The sequence below is a fragment of the Amblyomma americanum genome, chromosome 6 (assembly GCF_052857255.1).
Source record: "Amblyomma americanum isolate KBUSLIRL-KWMA chromosome 6, ASM5285725v1, whole genome shotgun sequence".
Taxonomy (NCBI): Eukaryota; Metazoa; Arthropoda; class Arachnida; order Ixodida; family Ixodidae; genus Amblyomma; species Amblyomma americanum.
The window spans coordinates 59,671,082-59,696,202 of record NC_135502.1 but is presented as its reverse complement, the minus strand read 5'-3'; the positions used below and the strand labels follow the sequence as shown (position 1 = coordinate 59,696,202).

General features: G+C 49.5%; 1 protein-coding gene across 1 annotated transcript; it reads left to right on the top strand.

The window, feature by feature from the left end:
• The first annotated feature begins 5,154 nt into the window (after positions 1-5,154).
• Positions 5,155-24,167, top strand: LOC144095296 (uncharacterized). Its single transcript, XM_077629073.1, has 6 exons — positions 5,155-5,492; positions 11,887-12,043; positions 16,683-16,828; positions 20,260-20,449; positions 21,817-21,975; positions 23,919-24,167. Exons 1-6 carry the CDS (start codon positions 5,284-5,286, stop codon positions 24,066-24,068), a joined length of 1,011 nt encoding a protein of 336 aa, XP_077485199.1. The 5' UTR covers positions 5,155-5,283; the 3' UTR covers positions 24,069-24,167.
• The last annotated feature ends 954 nt before the right edge of the window (positions 24,168-25,121 follow it).

The following is a 25,121-nucleotide window of genomic DNA, read 5'->3' as shown; positions in this document are numbered from 1 at the left end:
TTTTTGAACAAGCATGCAGAAGCGTCTTGTATTGTCTCGCCGTGGCTCGCTTGTGACTTGTAATACCCCTAGTGACTGTTCCTGTCGTAAAATTCTTCTCTCAGCGGATAAATGGCATTCGGTTGGCAGAATTGCTTTTTTAATTGGTTTTTAATTGGTTTTTCTAGAGGAAAGGAAATGGCGCAGTATCTGTCTCATATATCGTTGGACACCTGAACCGCGCCATAAGGGAAGGGATAAGGGAGGGAGTGAAAGAGGAAAGGAAGAAGGAGGTGCCGTAGTGGAGGGCTCCGGAACAATTTCGACCACCTGGGGATCTTTAACGTGCACTGACATCGCACAACACACGGGCGCCTTAGCGTTTTTCCTCCATAAAGCAGAATTGCTTTATGTGACATTTTTTTTTTTTTTTTGGGGGGGGGGGGGTACTTGCCTGAATCGATAAAAAAAAGGTCGAATATTCGCATCGCCTGCGGCGACAACGAAACGAACAAGCCGTCATCTCAGCGATTGCACCAGTGGGGCTAGGGTAGTGGCGCCATCTCGTTTGCCTGCCGTAGAGATTCAGCAAGGGAGTGGGTGGTGGTGGTGGTGGTTGTTGCTTTGCGGGAGGTTTGAAGACGTTTTTTTAACTGCTTTATCAATGTGGCTTGTTGGGCTAGTTTGGTATGCATTTATACAAATAAGCATTTGAAGACACGGACAGAAAGGTGGGGACACACAGACGCTCAGCGTGTGTGTCACCTTCCCGTCCATGTCTTCAATGGCCGATTTGGATAAACGCTGCCATTGCTTGCCCTACAACGAATGCCGCCAGGTGAGCGCCGCAGCATATCGTTGTGTGAATCAACACAACTCGTCAACCTGGTCGAGCAGACGAGGTCTGCCAAGCGCTTGCCGAGCGGCCCCCTGCCCACCTGCTGATGTGGCTGCGATGGGCGGGGGGGGGGGGGGGGGAGGGGTAGAAGCAAGATGTCCTCAAGGGCTCTGTCATGTCAGCCGTCAACGCGCACAAGGACACAAGGAGCCGAGAGCGACTAGCCGTTGATAATGCATTTTAGCTACAACTCTTCGGGGCAGCAGCTACTGCGGTGATCACCTCGCGCTCCTCGGCCAGCCCAGTGGACGAACTTTGCAGACGCCGTTGCCTTGACAATGTCGTCGTTGTACCTAATCATCTCATTGCGCTTTTGTGAAAAATTAAGCGACTTCCGGCACGCGTTTTGCAGCTGCGCTTGGATGGAGGAGGTGGAGGAGAGCTGTGAACGAAGGCAGAACAGAGTTCCATAGTGGAAGGCTCCAAATTCATTTCGCCTACATAGGGTACAGAAGGCTGCATTTCGTGGCAGTCAAAACGCGGTCGCCGAGGCCGGGATATAATCCCGCATCCTCGCGCTCAGCAGCCGAACGATGCAACCACTGGTCAAACCACCGCTAGGGTTATAGGCAAGTCCATGTTATAGGAATGTATTTTGTGGCACATGTGGAGGTTGGAAAATGTAGGTTTTTCTGTAATTGGCGCCAGTAAACTATATGAATGCGCGCGAGTGAGCAGTATGTGCGGGGCAGGGAGACGCACTCGTGTGCCTCGAAAATACTACAGTACGCCGTTGTATGTTGAGGGGACTGACACGTAGAGTGTCCATGCCATTGGTATGCCCGTTTGGTTGGAAAAAGCTCGAGCTTCGGCATCAGCGAGTGCTGGAGCCTCAGCGTGCTGACAGCTGGAGGTCGGCGTGCCCGGGGGTCCAGACCACATGCATGCAGTCAGTGAGTGGTGCGGTTGGTGGGTTCATGATGATGTTCAGTGTTCTTAAGATACTGACTGCGCGGTAAATGCGACAGGAACGCTAGCTGTCGGTTAAGACGGTCATGATGCCGGGGTGGACGGCTGTGATGGAGACACGTACGGCCGCCTCTTCCGCCTCAAGGGGGGAGCAGCCGAGACATAATACATTGGTCAATAATAACAGAAAGAAACACAAGGTACTGGGTTCATGTTACAACTATTCTTCAAACAAACATAAAACATCAACATAGAAGACACAGCGGCTCCAGAACAACCTGAAAAAAAAAACACATACACATACTCAGAAACACAGAAAAATAATTCAACACTTGAAACACGCTGTTAATAACTGCCTGAATTAACATGCAGAAGGAATGATGTCTTCGCTCGTACTCTGCGGCATCTCCATGTCGAAAACGGTTCAGCACGGCATATTGTTTGGCTAGAGCCTTGACTATCGCGATATGTACCTGTCGTGGTACAGTTATTGGTGTCCATGCATTTTAGGTATATGGGTTGGATGTCGTATTGTTTGCTGTGTCTGGCGTGATGGTCGCTCGGCCTTGCAGCAATGAAATGTTCACGTACCCTGAGCCTTTGCAACAGACACGAGCCTGGTGCGGAAAGTCGAAGAGTTGGCTGACCAAGTGGGCTTCTGCTATTTCGCGCACCGTGTTCGTGAGGCCGGTGGCTTGAAGTTTGGCCAGGGAAGTCGTCAGCGGCAGTACAAAGGCGAGCTTGTACGCACTCCTAGGAGCGTGCCGGCTTTCTCCGTGTCCGTTGCCGTCAGGATCAGGTGCGGGACATGCACAATTGATCAGGCTAATGACCAGCGATTGCACCAGCCGGGTTGGGTTTAATGGCACAGCAACAAAGGCCATCATGAGCCAAGCTCAAGGATTGCACCAGCCGGAGTGCGCCGTTTTCTTTCAGGCCCCGGAAACGATTGTTACCCACCGCATCATTCGCATGACGTCGGTGATGGTGTTGCTGAAATGACTGATAGCGGCTGTGGCTCCACCGTTGTCTTGGATGCTGTACCCGATGATTCTATGTCGGGCTTGGGGACACCCCTACCCAAAATTTACCGCGCAGGGTAGAGCTTCAGTGGGTGCCGGCTCACTCTGGGAACCCTGCAAAACGAGGCTGCCAATAAATTGGCCCAAGGTTTGATTTGCCGGGCTCAGGACAGTCTCGATCCAGGATTCTCGAGGGAGCGGGCGCACACCTTTGCGGAGCTCACGCAAATACCCCGTTTGGCCCGTCGGACTTACCCTCCTTCCCACCCCTCTCTTACGCACTCCCAACAGATCCTCTTCAGACGCCTCCAGACCCGCTCTCTGTCACCCCCTCAGCTTTTATCCCACTATTGCGGCACATCCCCTGCATGCTCCCTATGCGGTGACCCCCACGCCACACTCTCCCATATCCTTTTCGGCTGCCCTGCTGACCCTCCCCCGCGGGGACAGCACACCATCTGGAGCTGGGAGGACTGGGAGGTCCTGCTTATGTCTGCAGACCCAACATCGCAGCTTACTGCAGTGGCTCGGGCTGCCGACGTCATGTCCCGGCATGACCTACTTGATGCAGTGCGGGACAGCGCAGTGGCCCAGGGACCCAGCTGGGTCTAAAACTCACTTGCTCAATAAAGTTTTGCTGTCTGTCTGTTGGGGACACCTAGCCCTTCGATGTGGACGTCCATATTCGAGCAGTGGTACCTGGAGCGGGAGTGTCTTTGCACCATAATGAGCTCAGACTTGTTGGGCGAATTGAAATGGGCGCTCGGCTACTGATCCGGAGTTCCCGGGTTCGAACCCGACCGCGGCGGCTGCGTTTTTATGGAGGCAAAACGCTAAGGCGCCCGTGTGCTGTGCGATGTCAGTGCACGTTAAATATCCAAAGGTGGTCGAAATTATTCGAGAGCCCTCCTTTATCCCTTCCCTTACGGCGCGGTTCAGGTGTCCAACGATATATGAGACAGATACTGAACCATTTCCTTTCCCCCCCAAAAAAACAATTATTCGGCGAATTGAAAATTGGTTTTTGAGGAAAGGAAAAATGGCTCAGTATCTGTCTCATATCTCGGTGGGCACCTGAACCGCACCGTAAGGGAAGGGATAAAGGAGGGAGTGAAAGAAAAAGGAAGAAAGGTGCCGTATAGTGGAGGGCTCCGGAATAATTTATACCACCTGGGGATCTTTAACGTGCACTGACATCGCACAGCACACGGCCGCCTTTTGCGTTGCACCTCCATCGAAACGCGGCCTCCGCAGCAGGCTTACGCATAGGATAGGGTAACTTTATTGAGTTCTAGCGAGTTTAAGTGCTTTTATGCGGTTCAGATGAGTCCATCTCCGCAGCGGTCGGTTGCACCTATTCCAGGGATCCGCTGGATGCAGCCGTCAGCTGAGCTCGCCGTATCAGACCGATGTGGTCATCGCGGCAGTCGCTGGAGAGCATACCCTCCCATTGCTCCGCACTTAATCGGGCTTGGTATAATTGGAATGTGACGTCGACTTTTTGACATGCCCATGTTATGTGATGTTAAGTGTGGGGTGGATTTTATTTAGTCTGTTTAGGCTTGGATATGTCCCCGTTTGTAGTTGTCTCCATGTGACAGCCTCTTCTTTGTTTAAGGATTTGTGCGGTGGTGGGTACCGCATTTGTAGTTGTTTGGTATGGCCAAGTATTCCTGAGATACTGGCAGGGACTCCTCAAGGTCGTTGACGTTGCATTCTCGGTAGTTAGTATATCCTCGAGGTATCCTGTCCGCCTCTTGGTTTCCTGCCACCCCCGTGTGCCCCCGTACCCAGATGATCTTACGCTTGATCGGCTCTGCATCTGTATGTAGTGTCTTGCAGTCTACAGAGCGGAGTATGCGTTTTCTCCGTCCCTAGGAACGCTCCGATGTACTTCTTTATATAATTCGGAGCGTTCCTAGGGACGGAGAAAAGGTAACGCATAACGGTGCACGCTTAAAGAGTAAGCAGCACATCCTCAAAAGATAAAAAATGCGGCCGCGCGCAACGCCTGTCGGCCGCCGGAGCAGTTTTCGACCAGAGGATGAGAGGAACTCCTTAATGACCTTGTCTGTCCTGCAACATAACAGAGTGCGCGGTTAATCCCACTGTTGCCGAGAACGCGATCCACGCATAACGGTCTGAAATCCTCTCGTGCAAGGGCCGACCGGTAAAGGAAAGCGTCATCTCGTCGCAAAAAACAAACAATGGCCGCCTTCTGCAGCTTGGACACTCGCTAAGCCGCTACGCACGAGCCGTCGAAGAGACACTAAGGCTCGGGCGCGAAGGGAAGTGAACCCCTTGCCGTTGCCGTGGCATCACGTATGCACTGCTCGGCGCGTTCTTTATCCTCTTCTTTTTCATCTGACTGCGATTGAAGGCGCTGCACCGAGAAGGGCGCCACACTGCCTTCTGCACCCCTACGCTGTCGACTGTCACATAGCTCGTAGCCTGCACCATCTATTCCAGAACAAGATGTCACCCTTCTTGAAGAGGCGCGCCACGCTTGTGATGACATTCGGCCGTCGCCACATGAGCCGCTTCGCAGCGGCCATCGCGAGGGCCGACGCACTGCTTGGACGCACGGGGGATGCCGTTGTGGAGGACCTGCTGGCCACGTTTGGATCAGCAGGCGTCGACAGGCGCACGCTGGAGATGGCCGTACGCAGCTCGCCGACAAACAGGTAACACGTCCACTAGCTAGCATTTTATGGCGGCACAGTTAGCTAAGTGTGCTCCGCGGAAGAGGCCTCGCCTAAGCGAGCGCCACCGTCAAAGATGCAGTTTCTGCAGCGTCACTATCTTAAAGGCTTGTTATGTGGAGATCGCGTAGCTCGCACTATTTGACGTTACCATCAGCCTTTGTTAGCCAGCAGGAAATTATACCGGGTGTTTCAGATATAATGTTCGGCAATTTTTAAATATATGCTTTTTGAGTTTGAAAAGCGCTTTTTTTTTCGGCATAGCATTGTCAGCGGTGCAGGCGTGTATCCCACCGTAAAAAAATAAATAAATTTTGTATCCGTTTAACGTATCTGAAGAGGGCACTGCGATAGCGGTATGTTTTGGATTCATTGCGCGCGGGTGGAAGTTGATGAAGAGTACGACATGCAATGCACAGCGAGAGATCGAAAGAGTGGAAGTTAAACACGAAGGATGATCCACCCATGTACCGCTGTGTGTATTTTGGCTTACCGGGACAATAGGTATTTAAAAGAGTACGTAAGATGCCTCTCTCGCCGTGTACAAATACATTGTTCTATAAGCTACATAGAGAGACATTTGCCCACTAAGACACGGTTACAGAAAAAGGGCATTTTTGTGTCTACGGTAAATTGCCGCCTTTGTGATGCTCCAGAAACAATTGAGCATTGTTTCGTCAGTTGGAATGATGCAATACTCATTTGGGATATCTTGCAACGGACGTTATAAAAAAGACAATTTGACAGCGCATTCTCTACGATATCTCACTGCACCAGCTGCAATTTGTTGATGAACCCTCAGACATGTTCTAAATAGGCACAGCCTCTGGAAAACACGCATGATGGACCGACACGTACTGTGAATCTGTTGTTTCTGCAAAATACCCCTTCAGTAGTATGATTGCTCATCTAAAGGAAGAGTATGCCCAGACTGAGTTCGAACCTGAGGGCTCACTCTTAGTGCTGTATACTCTTCATTGGCTCAGCAGGTGTGTCATACAACATACCTGCCGAGGTGTGTTGCATTACGCATCGCGTTGATTGCCGCAGTTTTCCTCATGGCTTGTTCATAGTCCATGTAGATAGAACATTGCATCACTGTAATAAAGGAAGGAAGGAAGGAAGGGAGGAAGGAAGGAAGGAAGGAAGGAAGGAAGGAAGGAAGGAAGGAAGGAAGGAAGGAAGGAAGGAAGGAAGGAAGGAAGGAAGGAAGGAAGGAAGGAAGGAAGGAAGGAAGGAAGGAAGGAAGGAAGGAAGGAAGGAAGGCCTCAGACGTTGCTGGCACATACCCACTACGGGGGAGTGGCCAAGACACAGGCGGTTAATTGCTGGATCCAGGAAAGTTTTGACGGGAAAAAGAGTGGTAATAGGATGTAGCCTGATAGATTGGAAGACGGAAGGACAGGGGTCCTGTTAACTTGGAGATCGAAGACGGGACAATGGCTTAATGTGCATAATAGTATACAATGCCTGTAATGTTTCAATGTCGTACTGACTGAGAGCGGGGAGAAGAAATTAGAATTGGAGGCGCTGCGTTTCTTGAAGAAAATTTTGAAATACGATGTTGAAAGAAGAAAAGGTGGTCTCGTGCTCTGCCCAGCGTAGCTGATCTGTTCACGCCGCCGAGCGTTCGAAACCCATGTGCGGCAGTCGCGGGTGTATTTATTTTATTTCTGCAGGTCTAGCTGGCTTTAGACAAACAGACAACGGTTTTTTTTTTTAGATTGAAAGCCTAGCTTAGTCTAACTTAATAAATACACTTTATTGAACTCCTAGCCCCCCTACCCTGCAAACCTTTTCAGTACTGTGGCCTTACTTTTCATGTGCGGCATGCATAATGATTCATTCCAGGCTCTCGGTGTGTCGCGCAGCGAAAAGCATACGCCAAAAACATTGCTTAACCGCGGTTTGACAGCCTTTATAGCGCGCAGCTGGTCCGGGCTAGCTCACCCGGCATGGTGTCCTCGCCGTGCGGCGCACGGTCCACAATGGCGCCTGCGCTGTCTGGCATTCTGTTAGCCGTACCCATTTTATCGTAAGGGACAGAGAGCACATCACCATTGCTGCCTCACCACCCAGCGCTCAGAAGAGCCGTTGACGCTTCTACATTCGAGGAAAGAATAATAATAATAATAATTGGTTTTTGGGGAAAGGAAATGGCGCAGTATCTGTCTCATATATCGTTGGACACTTGAACCGCGCCGTAAGGGAAGGGATAAAGGAGGGAGTGAAAGAAGAAAGGAAGAATGAGGTGCCGCAGTGGAGCTTCGAGGAAAGAAAGAATCCTTTTTTTTTTTTGAGCGAATTACCGTTGACTCAAGTCGGCATGTTGCTGGTGCTCATGGCAGGGGCAGTTTTATGGGTCACTCTAGGATGGGGCGGTCCCATTTGAGCCAGGTATATCTTCGGATTTTTAACTTTAAAAAATGGGATTCAGCATAGTTTTTCTGTGTAGAATTCAAATAGGGGGCCATATATTGGCGCGAAGTTTTTGAAATGTCTTTTTGTGATCTAATCAGCTGGCAGCTAGGCGACTTTATCCCTTAGTTTGTGGAGCAAGCCGAAATCATATTTAGCTGAAATGATTGCAACCGGGCGTGATCACTGAAGTATGATTAACACCATGGCCTCGGTGAGGAGCGCGGGACCAACGAAAGTATGCGTAAGGCATCGTCGAATCAGGCGCGAAATTACTGCTGGACCGAGGCATCGCCGAGTTCCGAAATATGCAAGTCTCCGTGTTAGTAACAAACTTCGGCTGGAAATATCGACTCCTCAACAAATGTGCGACAGTCACCATCCTCTCACGCCCGCCGTCAACGATCTCACTCAGCAGAACCCCGGAGCACAACTTCGACATTAGTCGCCTTTATCATATATACCGTGCACTGTGTTACCGTCAGCGGAGTACCGGCGGCCCCGCCCACCCACCGCCTGTGGGCACGCAATGGTTCACGTGTTGCGGCAGGCGCAGCTGCCGGGTACGTGATGCGATCTGCACATGCGCAGTAACGGCGCTTGTCTCCCGGTACTTCGGTAACGGTGACGGTAACACGGTACACGGTATGCTAAAGGTGTCTATTAAGCCAGCCCTGCCCAGCACAGAGAAGAACTTCGACCAAACTTTCGAAGATACGGTGGCTGTTTTTCTACCTCGTCAAAGTTCCGACGAACCCCTGTTGCCAAGCGTAGAATTATAACCAATGAAAACACCCGACTTCTGCTCCAAAGCTCCTATCGAGTGTAGGCGCGAGGACGCCAAGCCATCCGAGACCAATTAGTTAAGGAAGTGCTACGCGACGATGCCATCCAGCCAGCACAGAGCCCCTGGGCAGCCCCGGGCGTCCACGTGATAAATAAGGGTGGTAATCTTCTGTTTTGCGTCGGTTGTCACTGATTTAACTGCGCAACCAAGAAAGAGGTCTGCCCCGGATCGACGATACCCCGCCTTTGTGACTCCAAATACTTCTTGTCCATGGACTATAAAGAGCGGGTTTCGGCAAATCGAAGTCAGTGAACGGGACCGTGAGGGGACCTCCCTCATCGCGCCTTACGACCTCTACGAGTTAATTTACATGATATTTTAACTTTGTTAACTCGATAGTGTTAAAAGCCCCTGTAGTGATGCCGGCAATGTGACGCTAGGAATATACTGAGGCCCTCTGAACCCGGGACCGCAGCGCTCGCAGCCGCTCACAAAACCCGTGTCTGGCTCCAGTAGTGGCGTCCTGGGACCCGGTCACCCTCGGGTTTCCCACGCCTCCGGTGCTGTATATCCGGGAATCGCGATGTCTGGCCTCAGCAGACGTAAACACACCGCCGTGAGCGGCCGACGCACCCGTGGAAGCCAGGCGAGAGTCACGGCCACCGGCCACGTAATGCAATGCCACGCAACTGCTGAGATAAACAAACCGAGGGCGGGCTGCACACGGGAAGAACAGAGGTTCTGTGGTGAGTGTGGATGAGTTTGAACGGAGCAGCGACTGTGCGCGGATGCAAGTTCAGAGCTCCCGCGGTCGCCCGAGGGCTCCGCGTATTCCCAGGCAGCCGTGCGCGGCTGGCCCATTCATAACGGCTTGCGAGCCATAAGTGTGCCGTGCGCGGCTACAACTAGGACGCTGTGGCGTACCGCATCTCTTGTATTTTTTGTACTACTTGGAAATGTAGCAAGAAAATTACTATTATTCTTTAACAACACCTGCATCGTCTTGCAAAACTCCTATTGGAAGCCACTCTCATCCGCGGCCGGGCCAACAAAGAATATTGCTGAACATCAACCAAACATTACTGCCCCGTTGTACAGAAAATCCGGTGTCGGCGTTGTCGGTGTCGGTGTTGTGAGCAAACAATCACGAGCATGTCTCTCTGGCAGGCGATGCCCAGAGAGCAACCTAGGAGGCAGGTGGGCCAACTAGGTCACGTAACCTTGCGGCGTCATCACAACCTGCCCATCGGATAGCGAGCAAGCTGCCCACCATGGCACGTGGCACTTAAAGTAATGATTGATCGCTCGGGAAGAGCAACCTAGGCCGCTCAAGCCCTATACCGGTGGCAGCACCTGCCATCTCAGGGCACTGCTGGCGCATCGCTAAACCGCTGCACCACTGCGCCAAGAGGGGTATGAGAACTCCCTGGGATCTTTGAATATAAAGTAGAGAATGACCTTCTGCATACATGGGAATTAAACCCATTACGCTATCACGTCACGCCCTTAAGGCGGAGCTTAAGTGTGCCCTCCAATTTTTTCTGACCCAGCAACATTCCTGCGTCTTACGGACAGTGTTCACAGGCATCAGGTGGCAAAGTTTGTCTCTCATGTCCAACATTATTGGAAAAAAATTTTGAACATTGGAAAATTGTAAGGTACTGTTACGGAAATATTGAAGGTAATGTATGCATTGAAGGTGCATTCTTCCGATCTGTAGCATAGACTTTCTTCTAATGTTTTTCCATCTCTCGCATCGAGCAGTTAAGACTGCCGTAAAAAACCAACGGGGAACGCTTTTGACGATAGCAAAAACATTAATAGGAAAAAAATGCAAGCCTGCCGACGGGAGATCTGCGAATATAATGAATGTTATAGTGAAATCTTACAATATATAAAAAATTGCGTTCATAAACTTCTTCCCGTTCAAAAATGCTCTTGTCCAGAATTGACGGCCGCAACAGTCACCAAAACCAAGGAGCATAGGGGATGATCAATGGGAAATTATTAGGAGAATTGTTTTAAAGATAACTCATTATAAAGCAGAAGGAAAAAACCACATGCCACCGGTGGTATCTGAACCCACGACCTCGGAATTGAGCTACGGCGACGGCTGTCCAACCTTTTGCTTTGGGGGGTATTTATGCGTGGTGTAACATTACGCTGAGAGTGTTCAACAGCGCCGGTCTGCTTCCCGTCTGCTTTATAATCAATTATCTTTAAAATAATTACCCCAATAATATCCCATTCATGAACACCACATATTAAAGGGGAGAAAAGCGTCCTGCCGTGGTCCTTGGGTTCGACGACTGTCGCTTTGCGTCATGTACGCATGTCGTAACGAGCCGCTCTTTTCCCTTTCCTTGTCTGCCCTTTGTCCAAAATTGTTGGGTGCGTGCTTAGATAACGGTGTCGTCGTCCCCTCGACCTTTGTATATCACTTATAACGGCTCCGGACCATGTCAGGTGCAGTTAAGTCACCAGGGCTGACTCCGAAACCATTGTATACTATGGTTTCGGAGTCAGCCTTGGTGACTTAACTGCATATATACTATGGTTTCGGAGTCAGCCCTGGTAGTATATATGCAGTTAAGTCACCAAGGCTGACTCCGAAACCATAGTATACAATGGTTTAGGAGTAAGCCCTGGTGACTTAACTGCACCTGACATAGTCCGGAGCCCTTATAAGTGATCGCCAAAGGTCGATGGGATGACGACGATGTCATCTAAGCACGTGCGTTTAAGCGAAGTGACACTATAGTGTCACTTCGCTTAAAAGCACGCAGGTGCACGCGAAATACGCCCGCATCCGCCGAACACCGCTGCTATCACAGTTTCCGCAGCCGGCCATGAAGGTCGCCTCGCTCGATTACCCTGAGAAAGGATCTGACAAAGCTGTGTAGCTTTCCTTTGTATCCGTATGACTATACTCCCAAGTCGATGCTAACAGGTAATTGCACACTTGTCCGAGATCTATCCTACCATATGGGATGCCCGGAAATCCACTCCCGCGCGACTGTCGACTCGTTTCGTTACTTTGCAGACCTGACCGGAATCGCAGAGTCCAGCTTTGGCATATGCTTTTACGGGCATATCGTGGATTATCGATAGGATATATGACTGTACAGGAGCTGCGCAGCACAAATCTGTGCCGTCATTCGCTTTGCGCAGGAGCCTGTTCGTCTGGCGACAGTGCAGCTACAGGGAAGTGGGCACCTTGACGCATCTCTTCACGCGGATTCGGAAAAAGGGAGCCCCGCCGAGAGACGACACCCAGTTGGCCAGAACAAACCAGATGCGCTTGGTTAGCATCGCCCAGACGCAGCAGGTGAACGCAATTGTATTCAGCCCGTGCCTAACAATAAAGAGAGGCCTACGGGGCTATTTTAATGCGACAGCATTAGACTTCACACAATGCGATTTCGCGTCCTGCAAGTCTGTCACAAAAGTCGCTGGTTGGTCGCGAGTGGTCACGTGACCCTGTGGTGGCACACAACCTACCTACCGTGGCCGGTGACAATTAATTCAAAAAAACTCAATGCAATTGCCACCCACCCACCCGCCTACCGTACTAGTGCACATCATGCGATTGCGCGTCGTGCGTAAGTCACAAAAGTCGCTGAATGGTCGAAAGGGCGGTGGAGTCACATGGTCACGTGACCTTGTAACGGAATCACAACCTGCCCACCGTGTCAAGTGGGCATTAATGCAATGCAATTCAATTTTCACCAGCTCACCGCTGTGCAAAAATCGAAACACAAGGGGGAAGCACTCCAGCGGGAAATGGCGAGACAAGCAGATGGGAACAGGCTCTCGGCGGACATGCTCAGCGCATTATTACGTGTGCGCAAATAAATACACTACGACAGAGACATCGTTGTGTACGAGGTGAAAGAACTGATACAGACATCGAACATGTAGCAGCAACGTTGCTTTTATTGCTGTCGGATTAAACTCGTAAAGTGACTTAAGCATCCAAATAATTTCATAATCTTTATTAAGGTCGCAGTTTACAGAGTAAACTTCATAAAACAGAGCCATGACGTTTAATTCGTTCAAAAACGTACAAGAAAAAACAACAAAGCACACGTACAAGATTATCCCTCGGTTAAGATAGCCCGGTGCACCAGCTAAGGAAATGGCGTAGTCGGTACGTCTATGGCTGTTCTTTTTATTAAACGCGTCGGCTTCGCGCGTTAGGTCCTTGAACCTCAGTTATTAAACTCCATCCATTCATTCATGCATAAAAGGCACGAAGACAACACCCGACCGAGCTCCATCAACGTCATGCAGGACGTTATGATATGCTGCATGTCATTTACGTTGTTTCCTTGATTATCGATAGCGGATTGTCCAGGGGTACGACGAGGGGCTGACCCGAGATATGGGGGAATCTATTACTGTCAATACCAGCGAGACATCGCCCATCTGGGTATTTATAACGTCACAAGCCCCAAGTTCACAAGTCGCAACTGGCCCCACTAAACTTTCTCAAACCGGGGGAGGACAATATGTCCAAAAGCTGTGTGCGTGTGCGTGCGCGCGCATGTGTGCGTGCGTGCGTGTGTGTGCGTGTGTGCGTGCGCGTACGCGTGTGCGTACGTGTGTGCGCGTGCGTGCGTACGTGTGTGTGCGTGTGTGTGCATGCGTGTGTGTGTGTGCATGCGTGCGCGTGCGTACGTGTGTGCGTGTGTGTGTGCGCGTGCGTACGTGTGTGTGTGCGTGTGTGTGTGCGTGCGCGCGTGAGTGCGTGCGTGCGTGTGTGTGTGTGTGAGTGCGTGCGCGCGTGCGTGTGCGCATGTGTGTGTGCGTACGCGTGTGCGTGCGCGTGCGTGCGTACGTGTGCGTGCGTGCATGCGTGTGTGTGTGTGTGCATGCGTGCGCGTGCGTACGTGTGTGCGTGCGTGTGTGCGCGTGCGTGTGTGTGTGTGTGTGTGTGTGTGCGTGCGCGTGCGTGTGTGTGTGTGTGTGCGTGCGTGTGAAGCTTAACAGCTGAGAATGTGGTATACAAAGCAGAGCAGTTGCTACCGACCCCCGTTACCAACGAGCGCCTGTTATAGTACATTTGTTTGGTTCATATAAAACAGTTGAAGTAAGCACGAGCTTGTTTTTCCAAGGCGGGTTTAAACAGTCTTCTGGATCTCGGGCTGCGTATAGCCGTTCTGCACAGCAAGTCCAGAATCACAAGCTTCGAACGGAATTCGCGCCGTGTGCTATAGCTATGTGGCCGGTGAAGCGATTTCGTTCTCACTTCGGCCGTTGGATCGGCTCCTGTGTGCATGCAAGCTGCGGGCGTTATGAAATTGCAAAGTCTTTGTTCCTTTATTTTTAGTAGGCGTTCATGCAGACACGCGCATGCACTGCATGTCGTCATCGTGTGAAGCGCTGAGCGCCTAGTCTTCCATGCTTTCTGCGCAGTGGAAAATCCATTATGCTTTTATTGATGAGCTGAACAATATCTGAGAAGTACCATATGCATGCACTATAGCTTCTCACCTGGCTCATTAAAGAAAAAGGCTTCCCAACGCGGGTCGTCATGCACGCTGGACGTGAGGCGCCGGCAGGCAAGGCATATTCATCTTAAAACCAACCAAGAGCAAACGCGGAAAAAGATAGGAAAACAGTACAGAGGAACGGACTTTCAAATGATATTGGCTAGTTTTTAGACGTATTAGTACCAACTCGTCCGCGCGAAAATCGTTCAACCAGCCGAAGCACGTCCGTCAAGATCGACAGTCATAATTAAGCGTGCATCTCCTGCTGCTGACAGCTATAGCCGGCAGGCAGAAGAGTTGAACGGAACGTATACCCTGGTTCGTTTCCACTTAAAACTCATATGAATCAATTCGTGAACGTAGAAATCGTTGTCTGCGATCGTACCAACTGCGTGTTTAATCCCCAAAACACGCGATAATCGACAGCACAGTGCACTGTTCGATGAGAAATGGGCGTGCAATTTTTCGCTCAGATGTGGTGTTACATGAAATACGCTAGAGCGCGACTGCTGCTCGCATGTCTTTAAGGATCCTATTAAGCATACGCGTAGACTTCACGACAGCACAAAAGCGTTCCCATTATTGTCGCCGATGTATACATGCGTGAGCGCGATCAGCAGTTTCATCTGCACTCTCCGGGCGCCCTCGGTAACTTGACGTAGTTTTGTAGCGAAAGCTGCATTGGCCACGAAATGTCAGTTTCGCCGTGCTTTGCACCGCACCACGTGACGAACCACGTGACCAGCCACGGCGCCGCGCCGCCGGCAGCTGCTCCGCACCACGTGACCAATCGCGTGACGAACCACGTGACCAGCCGCGGCGCCGCGCCGTTGGCAGCTGCTCCGCACCACGTGACCGACCATGTGACCAACTACGCGGTCGGTGGCGGGAGCCACTGAAACCCCCGCACACTCACTGAATACAAAAAAAAACCTGTGTCGAGGCTGGGAATCGAACCAGGGCCTTTGACGTTTGAGGCGGAGACGCCGCAACTCCGCCACGACGGCGACTGTAGTGAATGTACATGCTCGATATATTAACTCTTTCGAATCAGATGTCGCCGCGCTTTCGCTACGAATATCCTGGCCGAGCAGAGCTAGGCCATCATCAAAACAAATTTTTTTTTTTCGCACCCATGGCACCTATTTCTACCGTACGCGCGCGTTGCAACGAAACGTAGACGCATGCGACGCAGCAGAGGGCCCCCATCGAAATAGTGGGGGCGCAGCCAACACCCCCTAGATATCTAGGGGGTGTTAGCGAAGTCGGCCTGCCGCCGTGACTACTGATCAGTTGGTTTTCGGTTTCCGACGAACCGCATTTTCGGTCTTTGGAAGTAGCGCTTCTGATTGGGTTCGACTGCGAATGCGCCATAACAATGACGTCGCGGCAGTTCATTTTTCGCAGGTAATTTGAATGTGGAAGGGTTTGGGACTTTCATTTTGCGGTTTTTCTCAGCAACGCAGCCTCCTTTCTGCGTAGAAAAAACGTCGGTAGTATTCCCGAGGCATGCGCCATAACAATAACGTCGCGGCAGTTCATTTTTCGCAGGTAATTTGAATGTGGAAGGGTTTGGGACTTTCATTTTGCGGTTTTCTCAGCAACGCAGCCTCCTTTCTGCGTAGAAAAAACGTCGGTAGTATTCCCGAGGCATGCGCCATAACAATAACGTCGCGGCAGTTCATTTTTCGCAGGTAATTTGAATGTGGAAGGGTTTGGGACTTTCATTTTGCGGTTTTCTCAGCAACGCAGCCTCCTTTCTGCGTAGAAAAAACGTCGGTAGTATTCCCGAGGCATGCGCCATAACAATAACGTCGCGGCAGTTCATTTTTCGCAGGTAATTTGAATGTGGAAGGGTTTGGGACTTTCATTTTGCGGTTTTCTCAGCAACGCAGCCTCCTTTCTGCGTAGAAAAAACGTCGGTAGTATTCCCGAGGCATGCGCCATAACAATAACGTCGCGGCAGTTCATTTTTCGCAGGTAATTTGAATGTGGAAGGGTTTGGGACTTTCATTTTGCGGTTTTCTCAGCAACGCAGCCTCCTTTCTGCGTAGAAAAAACGTCGGTAGTATTCCCGAGGCATGCGCCATAACAATAACGTCGCGGCAGTTCATTTTTCGCAGGTAATTTGAATGTGGAAGGGTTTGGGACTTTCATTTTGCGGTTTTCTCAGCAACGCAGCCTCCTTTCTGCGTAGAAAAAACGTCGGTAGTATTCCCGAGGCATGCGCCATAACAATAACGTCGCGGCAGTTCATTTTTCGCAGGTAATTTGAATGTGGAAGGGTTTGGGACTTTCATTTTGCGGTTTTCTCAGCAACGCAGCCTCCTTTCTGCGTAGAAAAAACGTCGGTAGTATTCCCGAGGCATGATCTATCTCCCTTCTTCTTTCCCTCTTTAGTATCCCTTTACGCCCGAGAAATAGCAACGTCCGCAATCTAACTCGTGATATATGTTTTCCCGATGCACCCAGATGGCGCAGGATGTGCACGACACTGTCATGACCACCACTGGCGGCGAAGCTGCTGCTGACCAGGAAGCAGTGACCGCAGCGAACAAGCTGACGGTGCTGCTCGGCAATGCACTCTTCGCACTCACGTCGCACTCACGTTCAAGGCGGTGACTGACATGAGAGACATCAGGGTGAGTAACACTAAGCGCACTCGTATGCGTCCGAGCACCTCCTCGTGACTCCGTCCTGTCGGCACTTTCTTCGCAGCAGAGTACTAGAGACCCTAGACTCGTCCATGATATATTCTCGGACGACTCTAAAGTCTTTTTCGTACTACCCGGGTAAAAGCGCGATGAAAATAAATTACAGCAGCGGGGCGTGTTGGCGCCGTGTTGTTCGCGTTTCTTTACATCGAGGTAGTAAATCTCGCCACCGCGTCCATACACTAGAACCCTTCATATTCCCGGCCCTCCTCATCTTCTTCCCACAATGCAGCCACCCCCACAAATTTAACTCCACTTACCGGGCTACGCCTCGCCTGGAAACATTACTCCCATCTCATAGTTCCCTTAATAGCCGACCGGCCGCCCTGCGGCGTCAACGTCAAACCAATACTTTTTCATTCTTTTTTTCTCCTCCCTCGGTCCGCCTCTGTGTTCGTACTTCGGCAGCCGTTCCTTTACCATGTATTAGCTGCTAGCATGGCTCACGAACGGTCCTGTATAAATCGCCATCGAGCGCAAAACAAGATCTCTTCTCCCATTTCCCTTACTATGTCCCTATTGATGGGATGCTCTTTCCCCCAACTGCACGTGCTGAACACACATGAGGGCTACCGAATGATAGAGACGAAGAAATGGTGATAGTATTTCGCACGTCGTTTGCAACAGAAAGAGAGCCTTCCGACTGGAGGACAGCTTGTGTTGTGCCTGTGCCTAAAAAGGGTGACAGGGAACTTGTTGCTAATTATCGTCCCATTTCACTCACTTCCACTGGTTGTAAATTGGCAGAACATATTTTAGCTAACTACAGAACCAAATTTCTAGATGACAATGGTGTACTTTCTTCTGTTCAACATTGTTTTAGGAAAGGCTTATCCACTGTGACCCAATCAACATCGGTTATTCACAGCTTCGCAACAGTCCTTAACCACCCGGGGCAGGTCGATGCCATTTTTTTAGATTTTCAAAAAGGTTTTGATGTTGTGTCACATGCTAAACTAATATATAAACTTGAACTAATTGGTCTTCATAAATTTGTAATCACGTGGGTTTCGTCATATCTCACCAACGGTTATCCTTCAAATTCTTTACCAGTTACTTCAGGTGTTCCACAAGGTAGTGCGCTAGGCCCGTTGTTATTTCTGATATATATATAAATGATATCATTACTGTTATATCTGAACCGGTCCAAATTAGGCTCTTTGCTGATTGCATTTTGTTCAACGAAATTAACAGCCCTAAAGACCAAATACTCCTTAACTCTAGCCTCCAGAAAATTGACACATGGTGCAATAATTGGGATATGCAGCTTAATTCCGCGAAAGCAGTGTTTATAAAAATTACCAACAAAAAAATTGTACACTCACTTCCTTACACCCTCCCATCGCATCCTCTTATAGAAGTTAAGGAATATAAATACCTCGGTGTTACCATAACTAGTAATCTAAGTTGTAACAGTCATATTGCCAATACATGCTCATCCTCGTAGACAAAACTTGAATTTCTTCGCCACAAACTTAAAAACGTTCCTTCCCGGATAAAACAGTTAACATACTACAGCCTCATAAGACCCAAACTAGAGTATGCTTGCACAGACTGGGACCCTTATACCAAAAAGAATATTGAGGCATTGGAGGGTGTTCAGCGGAAAGCCGTGCGCTTCATTTTTTCTAAATATCGCACATCTGACTCTCCATCCATTTTAATAAAAGAAAATGCCATCCCACTACTGCAAATACGTAGAAAAATCCAGAGACTAAAATTTCTATTTCTGCTGAAAAACAACAAACTCGCCATGAGTTCTGATGTTAACCCCTTGCACCCCTTGCAACTCGTCCCATAAGACATCATTATGCACATTCTTTAACGCCGTATCAAACTAAAATTAATGCCTTTAAATATTCTTTTTATCCACGCACTATCGAGGAATGTAACAAGCTGCCTTCTGATGTGATCGTGTCCATTGATTCCACTGACAAATTGTTGTCGTCTACCCCATAGTCGTGTTTCGTGTTTATGCATGTTTTATTGTAAGAGTTAAACGTCTCAGTGTATTTTACTTACTTATGTTTGCGCGATGAATTGATATTCACAATGCTGTATTTTCTTTCGCCCCTCCTGCTAGGGCCCACCTAGGGCCTGCAGTATTTGTTAAATAAAAAAATAAATATGATTGAGAGAGATGATTTTCCGAGTCCGGCTGATTTGGCTATCAGGGAAAAAGTGAAGGCACCGGCCCGTATGATTCGGGCAAACCTTGATAACGCGGAAGCGGAAGAAGAAGGAAGTTATGATGCCATTAAGGTTTAGGTTACGATATATATATATATATATATATATATATATATATATATATATATATATATATATATATATATATATATATATATATATATATATATATATATATATATATATATATATATATATATATATATATATATATACATACTACGCCAATACTGAGAAATTGTTCCTCAAAGTGATGGTTTGGTTTTATGGCGTTATAACGTCCCAGAGCGACTCAGGCTCAGAGGGACGCTGTAGTGGAGGGCTCCTGATGCTTCCGATCCCCTGTATGGGGTTCTTAAGGGCGCACTGACATCGCACAGTACACGGGCCTCTAGCATTTCACCTCCACTAGAAAGCGACCGCAGCGGCCGGGATCGAGCCCGCGTCTTTCGTGTCAACAGCCGAGCGCCACGACCACTGAGCTGTACCGCGGCGGCTTTCCACAAAGTGAGGAAAACCGTGCGCATTAATAGAACGATTGTTCTTGGAGGAAACGCACAGTTTGCTTCCCCCATCTCCATATGTCGAAGGAAGTCATGCAGTGGCGAAGGTTATCGGCCCCAGAGTGTTATTGATTGCGTTCATGTAAGATCGGGCGAACCCAGCAAAACACCACGGCATAGAGCGGCCGGCGTGCGCTCAATGCAGTACAGGTATGTGTTGCAGCGCCGCCGTGCCGTTAGGCAGTTTTTCTCGGCGGTCTCGCTGGAAATCGAGCAACACGTGTTCAAACATGAGCCGCAGGCATAAAGCATCAAATAACGCAAGCACCATGCGTTGTGTTGATGGAAAGAGTGACTTGTGCTGGCTCATACCGGATATGTCCTATCAGTGGCATGTCCCATGACTAGAACCGTACATCAACCCTATGTGGGCATGCCTTCTGCCACTACAGAGGTTTAAATGTCCCGATCTCGACTCGAGTGTTGCGAGATCGACTCGGCTTGTGGGTTTCCTTTCTTTTCATTGCCATGTCTGGTCGCTATCGCCGTATAAGCTACCCAGCGCTTCCTCTGCCGTATCCGCAGGTTCTGGAGTTGCTGATGCGTAGTGTGGAGCGCTTCGCCTCCTCCCGCTTCGACCAGGGAGAGGAGTATTCCCCCAGCAACCTTCACTGGCTACAGCTTCCTTCCAGCAGTTGGTCAACGCCACCAAGCGCGTATCACGGAGCCCCTGGCCAATGCGTTCGAGTGCTCCCGTCTTCTTGCGGGGGCCGGAGCCGAAGAGCGCGCTGCGGCCAGGAGGTGCGGCACAGACCTCGCCCTCGCCATGCAGGTGCGCCGCCCTTCGCGGCCAGCGTCCATTCGTTCACTCTTTACTAATTAGTGATTTGACGAAAACAAAACCTCACTAGAAGCAAAACCATTTTCAAATCACTCGATGTAAATTTTTTTATATTAAAAGACGCGAAAACTATCCTAATTACACGATTATAACGCGCCCCCGACTTTGACCCACGCTCGATTTTCATGTTCGCAAAAACGGCCAACGCACAATTTGCGCAGAAGACTGAAGCGACGTTCATGTATACGCTGCCTCGTCACTCCTCGTTGATCTCTTGACGGTTCCTCGCTGTCATCGCGGAGAGCGCACCTCAAAGCAACAAACGCGTAACAACGCACTTTAAAAGCCATCATTTGAAGGCAAGTGCACATCAACGGCGATAACGCAGCGCATCTTGCATGCCTTCCACATTGGCGTGCGGCCAGGCTGAGCAGCCTGGTAAGCGGCAAAACCGAACTGCCGACGGTCCTGTAGTTTCGGATTCCGGCGCGAACGCACGCTCCGGAGGTTTCGGAAATAGTCACTAAACTGAATTTTCGTGAGCGGGGTCAATTTGCATGCGAATATAGGATTTCACTGCGAAAGCAGTGCTACAGTACCCTACCCCCCCCCCACCCCCCCCAACCATAAATCTGATGTGCGTTGCAGAGAAGCCTTCAGCCCAGGCGAGGAGTCTCCACCCTTCAGAAGTACCACCCACCAGCCACCTTCCCAAACCCTATACCGCACCCGTCCCCTCTTTCATAGAAAGAAGCCTGTCCAACCACCCACTGCCGCGCTCGACCAATCGCAGGAAATTATGCATGTCACGTGTTTTATGACGTAGAGGTGTCGGCTTTGTTGCCGCGACGACACGACGTGCAGCGACGCCATTGATGATGGGGCAAAGTGGTGAAGCAAACTTCAGGAGCGCTCAAAGACCAGCTTTTTCACGTTCGATACCTCGAACCAAATTGTCGATTTGGAAATTTTAAAGTTAGGCTCACATTCGATGTTGATGTCTTTAAGTTCCGTAATATAATATTTAGCCCTAAGACAATAAAATCGATGTTGATTAATTAATTTAACGATTAGTTACTATTCGTCGTTTATTTGCATTATATCACGCAAATAATATCCGCCTTGCTGTGCAGTCAACCTGCAAAGATCGCAGCGGTATACTTTTCAAAGCCGTTAAAAGAAAAATCTGTATCGAGCAATCTGGAACACCCTGTAGTTTTGACAAAGGCTCTCACACGTAACAGCTTGGTGGAGGTTCTGGTTATGTTGGGTTTTGGTAAATGCTGTACGAGGACCATTCACAAATTTTTCTCCGAAGGAGACTATTTCTATTAGACTGTGTTGTTCTGCCATTGCAGGCGCTGAAAGAGCTGGATCTGTTCCTGAGCAGAGAAAATGACGCCGCTCCTGTAGACTCCTGCTCACTTCCTGCGATCATCACGCGACAATGCTCAAACGGGGCTGCGAAAACCGGCGTAAAGCAAGAAGGGGAATGTGATTCAGCTAAGGCAGCAGCGGTAGGTTAGGGATTTTTTCTTACTACTCGGCGCAAACGCCATCAGAAAACGTAGCGATGCCGGGGGAAGGCAACTTTCTATGTAGTACACCGTTGTCCAGCCAATTCATACGTCATTGTCATGGCAACGGTATCCAGCAGAAAAAAAAAAAAACTTGATCCCCGTGGAGGACTCAGACCACCCGCCGAAGAAAACAGCAGTTTTGTTTCCTGGTGCCTCAGACAATACGGCCATCGACGCAGCCTATCTCGCTGCGTGCAGGTGTAGTAATTAACGCGAAAGCATTATATGTCCCATTAGCATAAAAGCCGGCGTCCGCCGTATATGGCTCGAGAATCGGAGGTCACACCGTCGGTGTGCCATGTCACAACACACGTAAAGCGAACATGTGTAGACATGAATGATAGAAAGTAACGTACTATGACCTATAAAAGTCATGACTCGTCATAGTTATGACTCATTCTGCAACGTATAATGATTGAGCAATTTACAAGTAACGTAATGTAAACACTATCGAGTTTGTACAAAGTATGCGCAGCTATGACGCGTAGTTATACATAGTCGTGACTTTGTCATTCTGCAACGCAGCATGACACTGCCTCAAGTTTCTCTGCCGTATTTTTCATTTCTAAACATCAGTTCTTCTCCGGTGACCAGGTGCGCTGAATTAGTTGGAACCGAAACTACGTGGAGTTGCATATATATCCCCTGGCAGTGCCTTCATCGTGCGCTGCTGTTGCGATCCGACGCCACCGTTAACGCCGGACGCTGTGCTCCAATCTCATCATGTCCCTCCAGCCGTGCACGAGGCCCAGCTAATTTCGGAGGTCCCGCACTCATTTCTCTCTCCACGTGTAGCCCAGTCCTTGCCCCGGCGCACATCATCATCATCATCATCATAATCATCAGCCTGACGACACTCACTGCAGGGCAAAGGCCTCTCCCATGTCTCTGTAATTAACCTGGTCTTTTGCCTTCTGCGCCCACCCTATGCCTGCGATTTTCTTAATATCATCCGCTCACCTAACCTTCTGCCGCCCCCTGCTACGCTTGCCTTCTCTTGGAATCCGCCTCAGTTACCCATAAGGACCAGCGGTTATCTTGCCTTCACATCACATGCCCTGCCCAAGCCCATTTCTTCCTCTTGATTTCGACTAGAATGTCATTAACCCGCGTTTGTTCCCTCACCCACTCTGCCCGCTTCGGGCTTCTTAACGTTACACCTATCATTTCTCTTTCCTTGGCTCGCTGCGATGTCCTTAACTTAAAGGTGCACTAAAGAGGAATGTGAACTCGTCTTTTTACGCCGGGAACTCCATCTACACGTTACGGGAATATTTAGAAACTTCGAATCATTGTCCTGTATACGGCTGATTGCTTTAATTAAATCGGATTAAACTTCCCGGCTCCCGCTTTTTTTTTTTTAACTCAACGCGGTAGGTAGGAGGAGTCAACCAACGCGTCAGCCAGTCCCGTGGCGGCTTGCCGCTCTGCCATCGGCGGAGTGATACGTAAATCAATGTCCACGTGTATTTTTATTTCCGTGGGCCTAATTTGCAACTATATTGTCTGTGACTAAAACTGTTTATTCACAGAAACCTAAAAAAACAAAATAAAAAGTGAAAGCCAAGCCGCCATTGGACTGGCTGAAAGGCAATCCACGCTTTAGTTGACTCCGCCCTTCCTGCCGCGTTGATGTTAAAAAAAAAAAGGCGGGGAGCCGGGACGTTTAATTCGATTTAATTAGGGCAGTCGGCCACACAGTACAATAATTCGAAGTTTTTTTAAGAATGCTCGGAACGTGTAGATAGAGTTCCCGCGGTAAAAAGGACGAGTCCAGAATCCTCTTTAGTGCACCTCTAAGCTGAACCCTTTTCGTTAGCCTCCACATAATTTACAATATACGCTTATACGTAACCTCGTGTCTCTAATTACAACTACAGGTGCGATCAGAACAGCGGGACGTGGCTGACGAAGTGAGAAGTGTGATTCGGGATCTGACGGACGGAGTACTCGCCTACGCGGCCGATTGCGAGATGTCCGACGACCTGGCCGCCTTCCAGGACATCGCCGCCAGCTTGAGGGGCCCGTGAAAGACTCGCCGTGCATCTGCTACGGAACACCTTACCTTCCTAAAAAGCGCTCCCTATCGGCGTGTATGTGCGACAAACACAAGAGGAGCACCGCGCAAGCTTTCCGCACGCCTGTTTTGACTCATCTGTGCAAGCCATGCTACTCGATGAATTTATCATCATCGGTGTCCAGACGAAAGAAAGGACGCCGCTGCCGTGCAAGACACGATTGTCGCGGTTTTATATCTCTTCTTCACCGTTAATTAAGTGCTTATATTGGCTGATTTCATGCAATAAAAGTTCAATTGTATAATTTAGCGCCCGTCCTGTTTGTCTCCCAGCGTCCGTGTCTGTTTAGCGCTATGTGGCATGTGAATCTCACCTAAGTGTTCACAAAAAATTTTTAAACATCGGCTTGTTCAGTCAGAAGAACGCTTTTTTCGGCATAGCATTGTCAGCGGTGTAGTACATCAGAATATAGCCAATACGTGCTAACCAGCAGGCTGGTTAACTAACATACTGAGTAGGTCACGGCGCTCGGCAACTGAGCCGGAGTGCCCGGGTTCGAACTCGGCCGCGGGCGGCCGCGTTTCGACGGAGGCGAAAATGCAAGAGGCGCCCGTGTGCTGTGCGATGTCAGTGCACCGGTAAAGATTCTCAGGTGGTCGAAGATATTCCGGAGACCTCCAATACGGCACCTCTTTCTTCCTTTCTTCTTTGACTCCTTCCTCTATCCCTTCCCTTACAAGCGCGGTTCGGGTGTCCGCCGATATATGAGACAGTTAACTGCGTCATTTCCTGTCCTCAAAAACCAAAAACAAAACGAGAGCACGTGTGGCAGTTACTAAACTCTGACTGCATTTTACTACTTTTTTACTGATATTTACTACCCTCTTCAAGTTGGTTAATGAAGGTTACCCCTTTCCTGCGTTTTGACTACCTATGGTCTCTAGTTAAGTGTCTGGGGGGGGGGGGGGGGTAACTGTTCCTTAATGTAACCCAAAAAAAGTCGAAGATAAATGACACAGATAGTTGTCTGAATAAAATGGTTTTGTAGTTAAACATTTCTGAAGC

What these genes read in the sequence shown, in the direction of transcription:
- LOC144095296 (XM_077629073.1), top strand. Translation starts at nt 5,284, where the DNA reads ATGTCACCCTTCTTGAAGAGGCGCGCCACGCTTGTGATGACATTCGGC. An exon ending in GCATCGCCCAGACGCAGCAG is followed by an intron (nt 12,044 to 16,682) that starts GTGAACGCAATT and finishes CGATGCACCCAG; the next exon opens with ATGGCGCAGGATGTGCACGA. An exon ending in TCGCACTCACGTTCAAGGCG is followed by an intron (nt 16,829 to 20,259) that starts GTGACTGACATG and finishes CGCTTCGACCAG; the next exon opens with GGAGAGGAGTATTCCCCCAG.